Source organism: Silurus meridionalis, chromosome 17 (genome assembly GCF_014805685.1).
Source record: "Silurus meridionalis isolate SWU-2019-XX chromosome 17, ASM1480568v1, whole genome shotgun sequence".
Taxonomy (NCBI): domain Eukaryota; kingdom Metazoa; phylum Chordata; class Actinopteri; order Siluriformes; family Siluridae; genus Silurus; species Silurus meridionalis.
Window position 1 is genome coordinate 16,497,881 of NC_060900.1, and position 15,577 is coordinate 16,513,457.

The 15,577-nt window shown below is 37.8% G+C and overlaps 1 protein-coding gene and 3 non-coding genes across 4 annotated transcripts; all 4 read right to left on the reverse strand.

The window, feature by feature from the left end:
* Window positions 1-1,802: 1,802 nt before the first annotated feature.
* trnav-cac lies at window positions 1,803-1,875 on the reverse strand. The gene has a single exon. It is a non-coding gene; the product is annotated as a tRNA-Val (tRNA).
* A 322-nt stretch (window positions 1,876-2,197) lies between these two features.
* On the reverse strand, window positions 2,198-2,270 carry trnaf-gaa. The gene has a single exon. It is a non-coding gene; the product is annotated as a tRNA-Phe (tRNA).
* A 7,872-nt stretch (window positions 2,271-10,142) lies between these two features.
* On the reverse strand, window positions 10,143-10,215 carry trnav-cac. Its single transcript has one exon. It is a non-coding gene; the product is annotated as a tRNA-Val (tRNA).
* A 230-nt stretch (window positions 10,216-10,445) lies between these two features.
* Window positions 10,446-14,944, reverse strand: LOC124400068 (properdin-like). The gene is given in 10 exon segments (XM_046871607.1): window positions 10,446-10,610; window positions 10,729-10,861; window positions 11,554-11,745; window positions 11,939-12,112; window positions 12,217-12,411; window positions 12,990-13,096; window positions 13,098-13,158; window positions 13,685-13,851; window positions 14,447-14,591; window positions 14,744-14,944. Coding segments are annotated over 10 exon segments (1,335 nt in total). The 5' UTR covers window positions 14,793-14,944; the 3' UTR covers window positions 10,446-10,498.
* Window positions 14,945-15,577: the final 633 nt, after the last annotated feature.

Here is a 15,577-nt window from a genome sequence, read left to right on the forward strand (position 1 = left end):
AAATGTGGCCAGTGACCTCTCTTGCTGTTGTGGTGCAAGCATATGATCATAACTTTGTGTGGAAATATTTTACAGACGTTTTTGTGTGTATCCTAAAATATTTAATAGACCATGAAGAATTCTAAAAACTTGCATTGTGGATTCTAGTTTAGACTCAGGTTTGCAGACTGTTATCTATCTTCTTTAAAATGACCCAAGCAAGTGTGTGCTCAGAACGTTAGACTGATCAATAATGTGTCATATAAAAAAGTTTGTTTTCTTTGTCTTTTAATTTTGTTTAATTTCCTTAATCATCCATTTTAGGACAAATCTTTCAACAGCTGTGTGTGTGTCTTTATTGGCTTTCAGTTTCAATGCACCTTTGTGCAAGCTATAGAGCTTTTATTACCCTAAGAACTATTAGACTTATTTATTTCATGTCAGAGTTTAGATGTTGTCATGTGTCAATGGGAAATTTGCTTGTCTGTTTGGTAAATTCTAAATAGTTTGGTGTTGTTTTGGAAAAGGGAAGGTTGGAGACTTATTTTGGGAAAAAAGGAATACTGAGCCAACATGAATACCTTTCTATACTTTAATACTATGCAATTCCACTGGGACTGCTGAAGACTTGACCTGAAGTATATGTCCAAGCATTATTTAGATAGCAAACAGTTGGCTGGAGTGTTGTCTATCATGAAATGGCCTGCCCATTCAACATTTAAATGCTCTAGGATGAACTGGATTGCATGGTCAGAAAGAAATATCTAAGTAGTGAAGAACACCTTTGACAAGTTTTACAAGAATCATAGCAAAGGGTTTTAGCTGAATGTTTTAAGAAACTAACTGTCCAGATGCCAAAATTGTATAAAGCTGTTCATACTAAAGGAGAATTTTTCAATGAAAATAAAATTGAACATTTGTAAATTTGTTAGGCTAAAGTAAATCGTCATAACTCATGTACTGCATAAAAACAAAGGGAACATATGCGTTTCTATCAAAAATATTTGCACTAGATCTACCATGATCCAGCAGATCTTAATTTGGTCATCACTCTGCTTTGTACAACTTCAATTCCAAAAGAATTGAAATTTTTTTGTAAAAAGTAAATAAAATCAGAATGAAATGATTTGCAAATCTCATAAACCATGTTTTATTCATAATAGAACATAGACAATATATAAAATGTTTGGGAAACTGAGGAAATGTATTATTTTAAAGAAAAATTATTTTTAGAATTTGATGATTGGGTAAGATGACTGGGTATAAATAGAGTATTTTAAAAAGGCAGAGTCTCTCAGAACCAAAGCAGAAATTGTTTTGCTGGCTTTTTTGTTTGCCAATTAATGCTATCCATGATTTCGTCTATCTTGAATAGAGATCCACTCCCAGTTAAAAAGAAGCAGCTTCATAGCATGGAGGAGGAGGATGGTGTTCTTTGGGTGCTAAGCTGTCTTGTTTTTGCATACCCCAAAGAGCGTTGATCTCATCAGACCATTTCTTTAATGAAAACAAGCTTCCCATCATATATGTGAATACTGAAGGTGTTTTCACCTGATACGTTTTTGCCTTTCATTGTTTTTTGGAGGAATGTCTTGTTTTATATAAGCCATATAAGCAAATTATAAGCATGTTGTCTCAAGGGTGTCCTTTCCCTCCATCCAGATTTCCTGTATAGCTGCTTTTGTTACAGTGTCAACTGTTAAAAGTGCTATATAAATACAAACCAATTTCAAGTATAGAAGATGATGCATATTCGTTTAAAGTGATTAACCAATGAACTTTATGCTAAACAACAAAAAAAATAATTATACAAGAAAAGAATATGTTTCCGCCCGGTTTCGAACCGGGGACCTTTCGCGTGTGAGGCGAACGTGATAACCACTACACTACGGAAACGACATGCAGGTTTGCAGTAAGTAGGATTTAATTTCTATATATAATATTAATTATTAATATTGATTATAATATTAATTTCAACGCAATAATTCCAGAAAAAAATATGTGGCCTTAATACTACGTTTTGAGAGTATTATTTCAGCTCAGATTTATAGCGGGTTAGGGTTGATCGTGTTTATGTGAAATTTTGACTTGATCGTGTCCCAATAAATATCCCTCGGTTTCGTGAAACAATGAAAATCTGCGAAAACGTGCGCTTCTTTTCAGAACAATTTTCCACAAAACGAACAACTGACAAAAAAATAAGCAAGGATTAAAAAACTGCCGAAACCCGGGATCGAACCAGGGACCTTTAGATCTTCAGTCTAACGCTCTCCCAACTGAGCTATTTCGGCTTCCGGAAAACATGCAACCTGAAATAGATTGAAGACTAATGTTTGACAGGGTTCAGTGCAGTTAGACAGCATCGGATGGTGAACTGTAACAGGGGTTTTCAACTGGTTCTGTGCCAGGGACCACCATTCTGACTAACAATTAATCCGCGGCCCACTATTGTGTGGGGGGGTGTCTCTTCTGTAGCGTGTCTCTTCTCTTTCTCCCTCAAAGTTTTACGATTCATCAGTGTGGATTATCATTTTATTCTATTAATAAATTACGGTTTTTTTAAAGTTTTTAATGTGTCTCTCACTCTTTCCTACCTATTATTATATGGCTTTAGTGCTGTAATGGAACAGGAATTAGTAAACATGGTCATGGGCGTTTTCCATTTATTTAATCAATTTAATTTGAGCTTTTTTGATAAATGATTACTACATTTAATCAATATAATAAAATAGGGTGTAAAAGTTCAAACTACATCAAATAACAAATAACAAATAAATATATACATCATTTTAATTAAAATAATAGATTCTATGTAATATCACATATTGGCTTGATGGTTAATCCAAAATATTGTAGCTTGATTGTTAATGTAAAAAAAATCAATGTATCTTCGACTGATTTAAAAAAATCTGTATGGTCAGAAGGGTGTGTGTGTGGGGGCGTGGTGACTTCCACACAGTCTGTCTATTCGTGGTAATATAGTGGTACACAGTGACAGCATTATATCATTCTCTGGTTCTAGCCTTGCCCTGTACTTGTTCTTTAGATATGCCAGTGTGGAAAAACCGCTTTTACAAAGGTATGTAGTTGGAAAGGGTAAAAGACACCTCAATGCTTTTACTGTAAGCTCTGGAAATTCTGTCTGGCAACTTATCCAGAACTTTATATGGGGTTGTGTATCATACATATGCCACCTGACAGAGTCTGTGGACATCTCTATGAGCTGATCCTCTTCTACAGTAGTTAAGCTTGACCCTGCTGCTCATGGGCGTAAATCACTCTCTATTATGTGTATTCTCTATTATATGAAAAAAATGTGTATGTATACCTAAAATAATTGTGTAAGTAGAAACAAATCGCAAAAATGCATTTAGAAACAGTTGAGTTCCCCCTCCCCTTCCTCACAGTGGTTTGACCCACTGCCTGTTTTCTCAGTTTATCTCACCTTCACTACACACACGAGTCAGGTGTGTGACTGCGGCTCAATTAATGTTCAACTCCATTAAGTAGGGTATTTTATTCACTTATTTTATTCACTAAATAAAGCAATTCTCTATAATGTAGTTGATGCAGACTTATTCATAAATTAGTTGCGGCAAAAATGCTGATTACGGATGTAAGTTTCCATGAATCTGCTCTATTAGCGATTAAAATATCACTTATCTAGTGAACGTTAGCTTGTGTACAATAGCTTGTAGCATAGTGCACTGACACTAACACACCAAAGCCGTTTCCCATGCAGTGTTTTATTTGGGACGACTTGGTTTAATGTTAAAATTAACACACAGTTAGCATATTGTTTATCTTCATTAATTTGTAAATAAAATGTTAAACATTTTTTTTAATTCCTTGTTTTTATTGTTGTGATTATTTTTATGATAGTTTTACTTTCTTTATGTAAAGTAGTTTGAATTACCATTGTAATTGACGCAGTCTCCATGATACAATAATAATAATGTACTGTGTCTTTATACTGTAAGTACAATTTGACTGTATTATTTGTGTCCCCCCCTCAAAAATTGCTCATGAGAAATGTTACATTAATTGTCCCCCCCTACTGTTAAATGAAATTTACGCCCATGCTGCTGCTGCATCATCACTGAATGGGAGCAGGATCCATTTGCTGTCAAATGAATCATTGAAGTACTTTTGGAATTGAACCACAAGCTTCCTCAAATGCTCACACACAATGTCTTTAATGTCAATGCTGTCAGAATATTCCTCAACTGAAGGGAACGTAGCCATGTTACACTCTCCACTCGTTAGTTACCACTGATAGGTGCAAAGCTAGCCTATCCTGTGTCAGTTTGAATATTTTAGATATTTTCATTAAATGCAGTTTTCCACTAATGTGCCAATATTCTGAAAATGTTCGGAAAAATAAATTATGGAAATAAAGGGATTTTAATAGTGAAAATATGTAGGCTGTCACGGACCACATGCAATGCCGCCGCGGACCACCAGGGGGCCGCGGACCACCGGTTGAAAACCCCTGGTCTGTAGAATGGTTTTGTGTTGACTAGTGTTGAGAGGGTGGAGGGAGTATTTTGAGCAGCTGATGAACAAGGAAAATAAGAGAGAGAGAGAAGGTCGGATGATGTGTAGAGAATAAAACAGGAAGGGGATAGGATTAGTAAGAAGGAAGTGAGGGAAGCTATTAAGAGGTTGAAGAGTGGAAAGTCGGTTGGACCAGATAACATACCAGTAGAAGCATGGAGATGTTGTTCAACAAAATTTTGGTTAGTAAAACGATGCCTGAGAAATGGAGATGGAGTGTGCTGGTACCGATTTTTAAGAAAAAGGGAGATGTGCAGACCTGCAGTAACTACAGGGGAATAAAGTTGATCAGTCACGATGATAATATAACCCAGCCATTAGGGGGGCACAAGCCAGTGCACTCTTAGTGCCGGTCCCAAGCCCGGGTAAATGGGGAGGGTTGCGTTAGGAAGGGCATCCAGCGTAAAACATGTGCCAAATCAAATATGCGGATCACAAAGGAGAATTTCATACCGGATCGGTCGAGGCCTGGGTTAAGAACGACCGCCACAGGTATCGTTAGCCGACAGGGTACCGGTGAAAATTGGGCTACTGTTGGCCGAAGGAGGAGAAGGAGAGGAGGAAGACGTCTACAGAGACGGCAGGAAAAGGAGCAGTGCAGGAGAGTAGAGGTTCGGGTTGGTACTTTAAATGTTGGTACTATGACGGGTAAAGGGAGAGAGATAGCTGATATGATGGAGAGGAGAAAGGTAGATATGCTGTGTGTTCAGGAGACCAAGTGGAAAGGGAGTAAGGCCAGGAACATTGGAGGTGGATTTAAACTGTTTTATCATGGTGTGGATGGGAAGAGAAATGGTGTAGGGGTGATTCTGAAGGAAGAGTACAGTAAGAGTGTAGTGGAGGTGAAGAGAGTTTCTGATAGGGTGATGATCGTGAAGGTGGAAGTTGAAGGATGATGATAAATGTCATCAGTGCCTATGCTCCACAAGTTGGCTGTGAGATGGAGGAAAAGGAAAGATTCTGGAGTGAATTAGATGACGTGGTAGATGGTGTACCTAGGAAAGAACGATTGGTGATTGGGGCAGACTTTAATGGGCATGTAGGTGAAGGGAACAGAGGTGATGAGGAGGTGATGGGTAGGTATGGTTTTAAGGAGAGGAATGTGGAAGGGCAGATGGTGGTAGATTTTGCTAAAAGGATGGAAATGGCAGTGGTGAACACGTATTTTAAGAAGAAGGAGGATCATAGGGTGACGATAAGAGTGGAGGAAGGTGCACACAGGTGGACTATGTGCTATGCAGGAGATGCAACCTGAAGGAGATTGGAGACTGTAAGGTGTTGGCGGGGACAGTGTAGCTAGACAGCATCGGATGGTGGTCTGTAGGATGGTTTTGGAGGCGAAGAAGAAGAGGAGGAATGTAAGGATTGAAAGAAGAATAAGATGGTGGAAACTGAAGGAGGAAGAGTGTAGTGAGGTTCAGGGAAGAGGTCAGACAGGGGCTTGGTGGTGGTGAAGAGGTGCCGGATGATTGGGGAACTACTGCAGGAGTGATGAGGGAGGCAGCTAGAAAAGTACTTGGTGTGACATCTGGAAATAGAAAGCAAGACAAGGAGACGTGGTGGTGGAATGAGGAAGTGCAGGAGAGCATTAGGGAAAGAGGTTGGCAAAACAGAAGTGGGATCGACAGAGTGATGAGAAAAGTAGGCAGGAGTACAAGGAGATGCGGCAGCAGGTAAAAGGGATGTGGCGAAAGCCAAGGAAAAGGCATATGAGGAGCTGTATAAGAGGTTGGACACTAAGGAAGGAGAAAAGGAGTTATACCGATTGGCCAGGCAGAGGGACCGAGCTGGGAAGGATGTACTGCAAGTTAGAGCAATAAAGGATGGAGAGGAAATGTGTTGACTAGTGAGGAGAGTGTGTTGAGAAGGTGGAGGGAGTATTTTGAGCAGCTGATGAATGAGGAAAATCACAGAGAGAAGGTTGGAGGATGTGGAGTTGGTGAAGCAGGATGTAGATAGGATTAGTAAGGAGGAAGTGAGAGCAGCGATTAAGAGGATGAAGAATGGAAAGTCGGTTGGACCAGATGACATACCGGTAGAGGCGTGGAGATGTTTAGGAGAGATGGCAGTGGAGTTTTTAACCAGATTGTTTAACAGGATTCTGGAAGGGGAGAGGATGCCTGAGGAATGGAGAAGGAGTGTGCTGGTACCGATCTTTAAGCATAAGGGAGATGTGCAGACCTGCAGTAACTACAGGGGAATTAAGTTGATCAGTCACACCATGAAGTTATGGGAAAGAGTAGTGGAAGCCAGGCTGAGAGAAGAGGTGACCATCTGTGAGCAACAGTATGGTTTCATGCCGAGGAAGAGCACCACAGATGCCTTATTTGCTTTGAGGATGTTGATGGAGAAGTATAGAGAAGGACAGAAGGAATTGCATTGTGTATTTGTGGATTTAGAGAAAGCGTACGACAGAGTGCCAAGAGAGGAGTTGTGGTATTGTATGAGGAAGTCAGGTGTGTCAGAGAAGTATGTAAAGGTGGTGCAGGACATGTATGAGGACAGTGTGACGGCAGTGAAGTGTGCAGTAGGTACGACAGACTGGTTCAGAGTGAAGGTTGGACTGCATCAAGGATCGGCCCTGAGCCCTTTCCTGTTTGCAGTGGTGATGGACAGGTTGACGGACGAGGTCAGACAGGAGTCTCCTGGACTATGATGTTTGCAGATGATATTGTGATTTGTGGTGAGAGTAGAGCAGGTTGAGAAGAGCCTGGAGAGGTGGAGATATGCGCTGGAGAGAAGGGGAATGAAAGTCAGTAGGAGTAAGACAGAGTACATGTGTGTGAATGAGAGGGAGGGCAGTGGAGTAATGCGGTTGCAGGGAGAAGAGGTGGAGAAGGTGGAGGAGTTCAGGTACCTGGGGTCAACAGTGCAAAGTAATGGAGAGTGTGTTAGAGAAGTAAAGAAAAGAGTGCAGGCAGGGTGGAGTGGGTGGAGAAGAGTGACAGGAGTGATTTGTGATAGTAGGGTATCTGCAAGAATGAAAGGGAAAGTTTATAGGACTGTGGTGAGACCTGCGATGTTGTATGGATTAGAGACAGTGGCATTGAGTAAAAGGCAGGAGGCAGAGCTGGAGGTAGCAGAGCTGAAGATGTTAAGGTTTTCGTTGGGAGTGACGAGGATGGACAAGATTAGAAATGAGTTTATTAGAGGGACAGCACATGTAGGATGTTTTGGCGACAAGGTGAGGGAGGCGAGATTGAGATGGTTTGGACATGTGCAGAGAAGGGACATGAATTATATTGGTAGAAGAATGTTGAAGATGGAGCCACCAGGTAGGAGGAAAAGAGGAAGGCCAAGGAGGAGGTTCATGGATGTGGTGAGGGAAGACATGCAGGTAGTTGGTGTGAAAGAGGCAGATGTAGAGGACAGGGTGATATGGAGACGGATGATCCGCTGTGGCGACCCCTAATGGGAGCAGCTGAAAGAAGAAGAAGAAGTCACGATGATAATAGAGAAGTACAAAAGAAGGTCAGAAGGAGTTGCATTGTGTGTTTGTGGATCTAGAAAAAACGTATGACTGGGTGGAGAGAGGTGTTGTGGTATTGTATGAGGATGTCAGGTGTGGCAGAGAAGTATGTGAGGGTGGTGCAGGAGATGCATGGGGACAGTGTGACAGCAGTAAAGTGTGCAGTAGGAACAACAGACTGGTTCAAGGTAGAGGTTGGACTGCATCAAGGATCGGCTCTAAGCCCTTTCCTGTTTGCAGTGGTGATAGACAGGCTGACGGACGAGGTCAGACAGAAGTCTCCATGGACTATGAAGGGTAACTGCAAGAGTGAAAGGGAAAGTTTATAGGACTGTGGTGAGACCTGCGATGTTGTATGGTTTAGAGACAGTAGCATTGACTAAAAGACAGGAGGCGGAGCTGGAGGTGTCAGAGTTGAAGATTCTGAGATTTGATTGGGAGGGACGAAGATGGACAGGATTAAAAACAAGTTTAATTGAGGGACAGTGCATGTAGGAGGACAAAGTGAGAGAGACATGATTAAGATGGTTTGGACATGTGCAGAGGAGGGACATGGGGTACATCGGTAGGAGAATGATGAGGATGGAGCCACCATGAATAAGGTAAAGAGAAAGACCAAGGAGAAGTTTCATGGATGTGGTGAGGGAAAATATGCAAGAAGTTGGTTTGAAAGAAGTCAGATGTACAGGACAGAGTAGTATGGAGACAAAGATGCACAGAAGAAGATGCAAAAACAGATTCAGGAAATGTTTTACTCCCAACAGAAATGTAATGATAAATGTTTTAAAATGTAATCTTTGAGTCTTTTACCCATCTTAGTCCCATTGCTCTGAAAGATTTACTCAGCTTTAGTTTCTGTCTTGGTTAGTTTTGGGTTTGTCCAAACTGAACACAGCAGAGTCTTATCCACAGAGTCAGGTGGGACAGAGCACAATCTTCTACCTCAACTGTTCAGCAAATGTTAATCTTTATTGTCTTCATGCGCAAAGCCATACAGGTCAAATTCAATTAAAATGTTTGAGTTAATATAAAATGTTAGTTAATGACGGGGTTGCCAAATTGGGCTAGTCCTAAAATACTAAAATAAATAAATAAATAAATAAAAAAGTTTTCTATTGTAAGATACGGTACTTTTGGTTTGGTAGTTTTGGACACTTTGAAAAATGCTGTAAAATAAGAATGTTTACAAAAATAGTAGCGTTAATAGTTAATTCTTAACACTTCACAAAATGGAAAGTAAATGAACAGTCCAAATAAAATCATAAAATCAACCACCCTTTGCTTCATAACAGCATCAATACACTTGCACACAGTTTTTAAAGGAACTCAGTAGGTAGATAAATATATATAAATAACAAAATTTTTGGAGAACTTACCACAGATTTTGAATGTATGTTTATGAAAAAGTTAATAACCAAAAAAAAAACGAGTGATTTCACAAAATGTATTTGAGTATAAAGTAATTTATTTTACTTTGAAATATAATGAAGTAAAGTAGAAGTCTTTGCAAATGAAAATAGTACAGAAAAGTACTATTTTCTACTATAAAAGTACAGAAACTCAAAAAAGCTACTCAAGTACAGGAATTAATTACATTTACTTTCAGGGGTGGACTTTCCATCTGGCAGAAAGGGCATTTTCTCGCTTGGCCCGAAGTACTTTTTGTTCTGATACATCTCATACTGTATTTGTCTGATCGGCCAATAAAACTCTTTTCAGTTTTAGATGTTTTCCTGTTAAACTAAAAGTAAATCATTTTTTTAAGTATCTCTGATACATTGCTTTATAATTTAATATTATTTATGATTAACAATGTAGCATGTCTCTTCTCTTTCTCCCTCAAACACACAGGCACAACAAGACTGATGTCATAACTAGTTTTACGATTCATCAGTGTGGATTATCATTTTATTCTATTAACAAATTACGTTTTTTTTTGAAGTTTTTAATGTGTCTCTCACTCTTTCCTACCTATTATTATATGGCTTTAGTGCTATAATGGAATAGGAATTAGTAAACATGGTCATGGGTGTTTTCCATTTATTTAATCAATTTAATTTGAGCTTTTTTGATAAATGATTACTACATTTAGTCAATATAATAAAATAGGGTGTAAAAGTTTAAACTGTAACAATAATGTTTCCGCCCGGTTTCGAACCGGGGACCTTTCGCGTGTGAGGCGAACGTGATAACCACTACACTACGGAAACTGGCACGGAAAAGCTTTTTGCGTCTGTGTCAGTTTTTCAGTGACAACACTACACTAAACACACACACATACATACATACACACACACACACACACACTCTCTCTCTCTCTCTCTCTCTCTCTCTCTTAAAAGCAGTGCTTTCAGTAAGGTGGGTTTTGGGACACACAGCCATACTGAATAGCAGAAAGCTTACATAAATTGTCATCACAGAAGAAAAGGCGTAGAAACAATTTATATACAGAATCTTTTATTGGTCAGATTTCCGAGGGCATATAAACATGATCTAACACTTTGGAAGATTTAAGCATGGTCTATTCTCTTCCGCTTTTTCGGTTCCTGTCAAAGGCTGGCAGGAAATATCCGGTTTACCAGTGAACATTTCAATTCTTCTCTCTCTGTGTGTGTGTTGGGGGTAAAATACAGTAAAGACAAAATACTTCTAAATAACACGCATGTTTGTTGCAACAAAAAATAATAATTAAGCATACAAATAACAATAATTTTTTTCTTTACCTATACTTTGAGATGTCAGGTATACACTTCCGCGTCCTTGACTGGATGGAATTTTCTCCACAGTCAGGTTTACAGAAACCCCATTTAGACCATTCTGACCATATGGCTTGTGGTATTTGTTGATCAGGACCAGCTGGTTAATTAGTAAAAACAGTCAGGGAGCAAATAAATACAGGTTAAGCTTTTGCCCTTCACATTCCTGTAGATTTTTCTTTTAATTGACTTACATTTGGAGTTAAAAAAATATATACAGTATATACAACCCCAATTCCAAAAAAGTTGGGACACTGTGTAAAACTGTGCAAAACAAATAGCAATGACCTGCACATCTTATAAACCCATACTTTATTCACAATAGAACATACAGTAGAAAACATATTAAATGTTTATACCATGAAATTGACCTATGTTTAGAAATAAAATGAGGTAATTTTAAATTTGATGGCTGCAACACATCTCAAGAAAGTTGGGACAGGGCAAAAAACTCAGGAAAAGCTGTTATTAAAATTAAACAGTTGGATAAATAGAGGATTTATGAAATTTGCATTTTTTAGATTTTATTTTCATTTTGCACATTGTCCCAAATTTTTGCATTTGAAGTTGTATAAATGTTTTTTTTATATATAGGTATGATTTAAAATATAGACCCCTGAATTTATTTTCAATTATTCATTAAGCTTTAGTTTTAGAGTTGGAATCATCATGCAAAAATATGTATAAAAGTGATAATGATTTAATACAAAAATATTGTTAATCCAATTGTTGTTAAACCATATTGCTGCACTACTCACAAACAAAAACTGTGCTAGGTGGATAGGCACTCACCTTTACAGCCTTCAATATCATAGCACTGTTCAAAAGTTATAATGTCTCCGTCACAGGGAGCTCCTCCATAATTCCTGCCTACGCAACTTCTTGTTCTCCTTTTCCTCCCTAGTCTATTCTTGCATGTAATTCCCCTTTCATTTGTTGACTCACACTCGCCCCATTGAGACCACTCATCCCAGTGACCGTTAGCTGATGGAAAGAAAAAAAAATCTTGTTCAATGTTAGGGAGTTTGAAAGGAGTTTACAACATTTTAGAAGAATTAAAAATAGCATGTGATTATATGTTAGTTAACAATAAATTATTATTATAGCTTATACCTTTACTGCATTACATTAAATATGTAATGAAACCAAAGGAAAAACAAATGTAAAAGTGGTTCACCTGGGCAGTTTTTTGAAACCACACAGATCTCTGTTCTACTATTTTCTCCTGAGCAGGCACTGCCTTTATGTTTGGGTGCAGGATTATCACAATTACGATTTTGTGTCCGTTGTCCCACTCCACATGTCACAGAGCATTCAGAGAATGCTAACCAAGGCCCCCAGTTTCCATTTACTGTGAAGACATATTTCCTCTGTTAACAACAGCATAGCCACTCTGTTGAACTCTATTTACTGGAATAATAAACAATTACAATAATCTCCTCCTGCTTGTCTCACCTGGACAAAATGGCAGGTTTGTGCAGTGTTGACTATCTGTGCTGGAGCCTGGGCAATCATTGCCACGTGGCTCAACAGATGGGTAAGGGTTTGTACATGTTCTTTGTCTCTGCTGTTCAGGTGTGAAACCCCCTTCTACTTTACAGGTCCCTCCACATGCACCCCAGTTTCCCCATGCGGACCAGCCTCCATGAGCTAGGGACGAATCACCATAATATATGCATCATTTTAATATAAGTTAAAAGCATAGATTCTATGTAATATCACATATTGGCTTGATGGTTAATCCAAAATTTTGTAGCATGATTGTTAATGTAAAAAAAAAAAAAATCAATGTATCTTTGACTGATTTTAAAAAATCTGTATTGTCAGAAGGTTTTAATGGTTTTTCTATAACGGTACAACATTCTATAACAAGCATGAAAGAATTACAAAATATAAAAATATAATTACATATACATTGACTTGGTAAAGCCAAGGGTCCTGTGAGTAAGTAATTCCAGGAACTACTTTTGCAGGTTTTACACACAATGTAATGTAACTATGTACAATTAAAGAGTATTATGGGATTTTTTTGGGTTAGTTTTTATTATCAGAAAACCATTGCAACCACTGGCAAACTGCTGTGGTATAAGTGGAGTACAAGTAAATTTAGTAATGTTATTAGAAAAGTATCAATCCTGCCATTGATTTTCAAACAACATTCTTTGTTGCATTTTATTAATAACATGATTAATGTGTAATTCATTACTTAGGAAAAAAAGGTATTTTACTTGGACAGACAATCCCTGTGTCACAAATTTCAGACTCATCGCTGCTGCCCTCACAAGAACCATGACATTTGGGAGGCGGGTTAGTGCAGGTCCTTGTCCTTTTTGTGTCCTTTTTCACAAGTAACTGAGCATGGCTCCCAAGGACTCCAGTCAGACCACTGTCCATTTTCTAAAATAAATTCTAGGTGTTAGGAAACTGCTACAATAAACGTTGGTGTAAACAAAAATGCACTATACATTCAATATAATGTGGACATCCTACCACCCATATGTGTTTTTTTCCCCCCAAAATGTTGCCACAAAGATTGTCAAGGATGCCTATTGGTGTTGTAGCATTACAATTTTCCTTCACTGGAACTAAGTGGCTCAAACCTGTTCCTGCACAATTCACTGTCTATAAAAACAGTTTGCTAAATTTGAAGAGGAAGAATTTAAGTTCCCTACCCAGTGCCATGACTTTAACATCACTAAACACACCAGATTTACATTCCTGACATCACTGTCTGACCTCTTTTATGACCAAAATATAGTTGAAAGTTTTCCCACAAAAGTGGAGATTATTCTAACTGAAAGAAAGATTCAAGTTGCAATGGAATATTTAAAAGACATATTCAATATTATGGTTAGGTGTCCACAAATGTTTGCTGATTAACTATGGTGATCTAATGTATATATTCATATTTCCATTTTCATACCTGGGCAGCAAGGTTCTTCCTCACAAGGTTCAGTTTGTTTATTTCCCACACCTTCTCGGTCATTACACTTGCCAATGCCATAGCAGGCACGTGTTCTCTGCCTCACGCCCTCAGTACAGGCCATTGAGCATGCACCCCAGGATGACCACGAAGTCCATGAAGCATGCCTGTGATAAAACATTTAGAAACTTTAAACAAACTTTAGGTTTTTAAATCATTTCTTTGTATAAATTGTTGCTATTGTTTAAAAGTCAGTAAATTAAATGGAAATGAATATATTTGTTTATTTTGGTTCCAGTTTTCTGGTACAAACAAATTATGGTACCGCCTGGTAAAATTTATAGTTTTTTATAATGACTTTCGGACTGATATAGATATAAAATGCAGGCTGACTAAAGACCATAACATTTGTATATTAAAATACAAGTGTTAAATTCATGTCGCTTATCTGTGATGTTTTGCTATCTACAGTCATAGTCACTGTACAGTTCTACAGCTAGCATTATGGAATGGCTTTCCATTGAAGGTACCAATTAATGTGGCTATACACAGTGCACAATGTGCTAAGTTATATGGAGAGGGAATAATGACTGGCTTAGAGCAATACAACATAGAGCAGAGAAACTATTAGGGGTCCATGCAGCAGATAATCTGTCTCCATACCCCCCTGTCCTCTACATCTGCCTCTTTCAAAATAAATAAATATATACATATAAAATCTGAAGTTAATAGCATTAACTCTTAAACTAAAGCATAACTTACCTGCAAGATTTGCAAACATTGCTGTCATCCTTGTAGCCATATAAAGGGTTCATACAGCAGTCATCAAAAGACACTTTCCCCAAAATATTACCACATGTTCCATCTGTTAGATCAAATGTGCTATAACACTGCACCAGCTGGGGAACTAGAAAACCCCAAAAAAACACTGTTTTAGACTACTCAGTATAAAACAAACAGCAATTTAAAATACTCTTAATTTTTATATTATATTATATTATATTATATTATATTATATTATATTATATTATATTATATTATATTATATTATATACAAACCTGTTTCCTGGACGTAAAGCACGAGCACAAGGAGTAATATAATCTGCATTACTGTCCTTATTATTACCTTCTCATGTAGATCTAAATAAAAGTACAAACCGTAACTCCTAGACACAAGAATTCTAACTGCATGTACAAAAAGTTTTTAGATAAGCTATTAACTAAGGTTGTTGGATACTGTATTTGATTAGTCTCTGCTTTTTCTTTTTATCACTTGCCTGGAAGCTGGTTTCTCAATCCTCCTTTTTGTTTGACCAATCAGAATGTTCACAACTAAAACCTACTAAGTATGTGCAGAACCCCCATGTCCTTATTTTGAAAGGTGTCAGTCAATAGATTTTTTTTTTCTTAACTAGCAATGTATGTTAATTTTTATTTTACAGATTGTGTAAAATACATTTAAAAATCATTCAACATGTCAGCTGCTGTGTTTGTTTTAGTTTTGTAGAAAAAAAATTCCTGTTTGTTATTTTACTGGAAATGCTTCCTGCCCCCTATTCCCGTAACAGAAATGTGTCCAATGACCTTTCTTGTTGTTGTGGTGCAAGCATATGATCATTAACAGGTTGTTTAGATTTTGGTGTTTAGATCTATATTTATAGACCTTTTTGTGTGTAACCTAAAACATTTCACAGACCATGCAAGATTGAAACTGTGCACTTTGGATTATAATTTTATAGATTATAATCAGGTTTGCAGACTGTTACAGGGTTTCTTTAAAATAACCCAGTCAAGTTTAGACTTTAGACTGATCAATAATGAGTCAGATAATAAGGTTCATGTTTGCTTTCGACAAATTGTTACATGTGCATGTGAGGTCTTTTTTATGTGCTC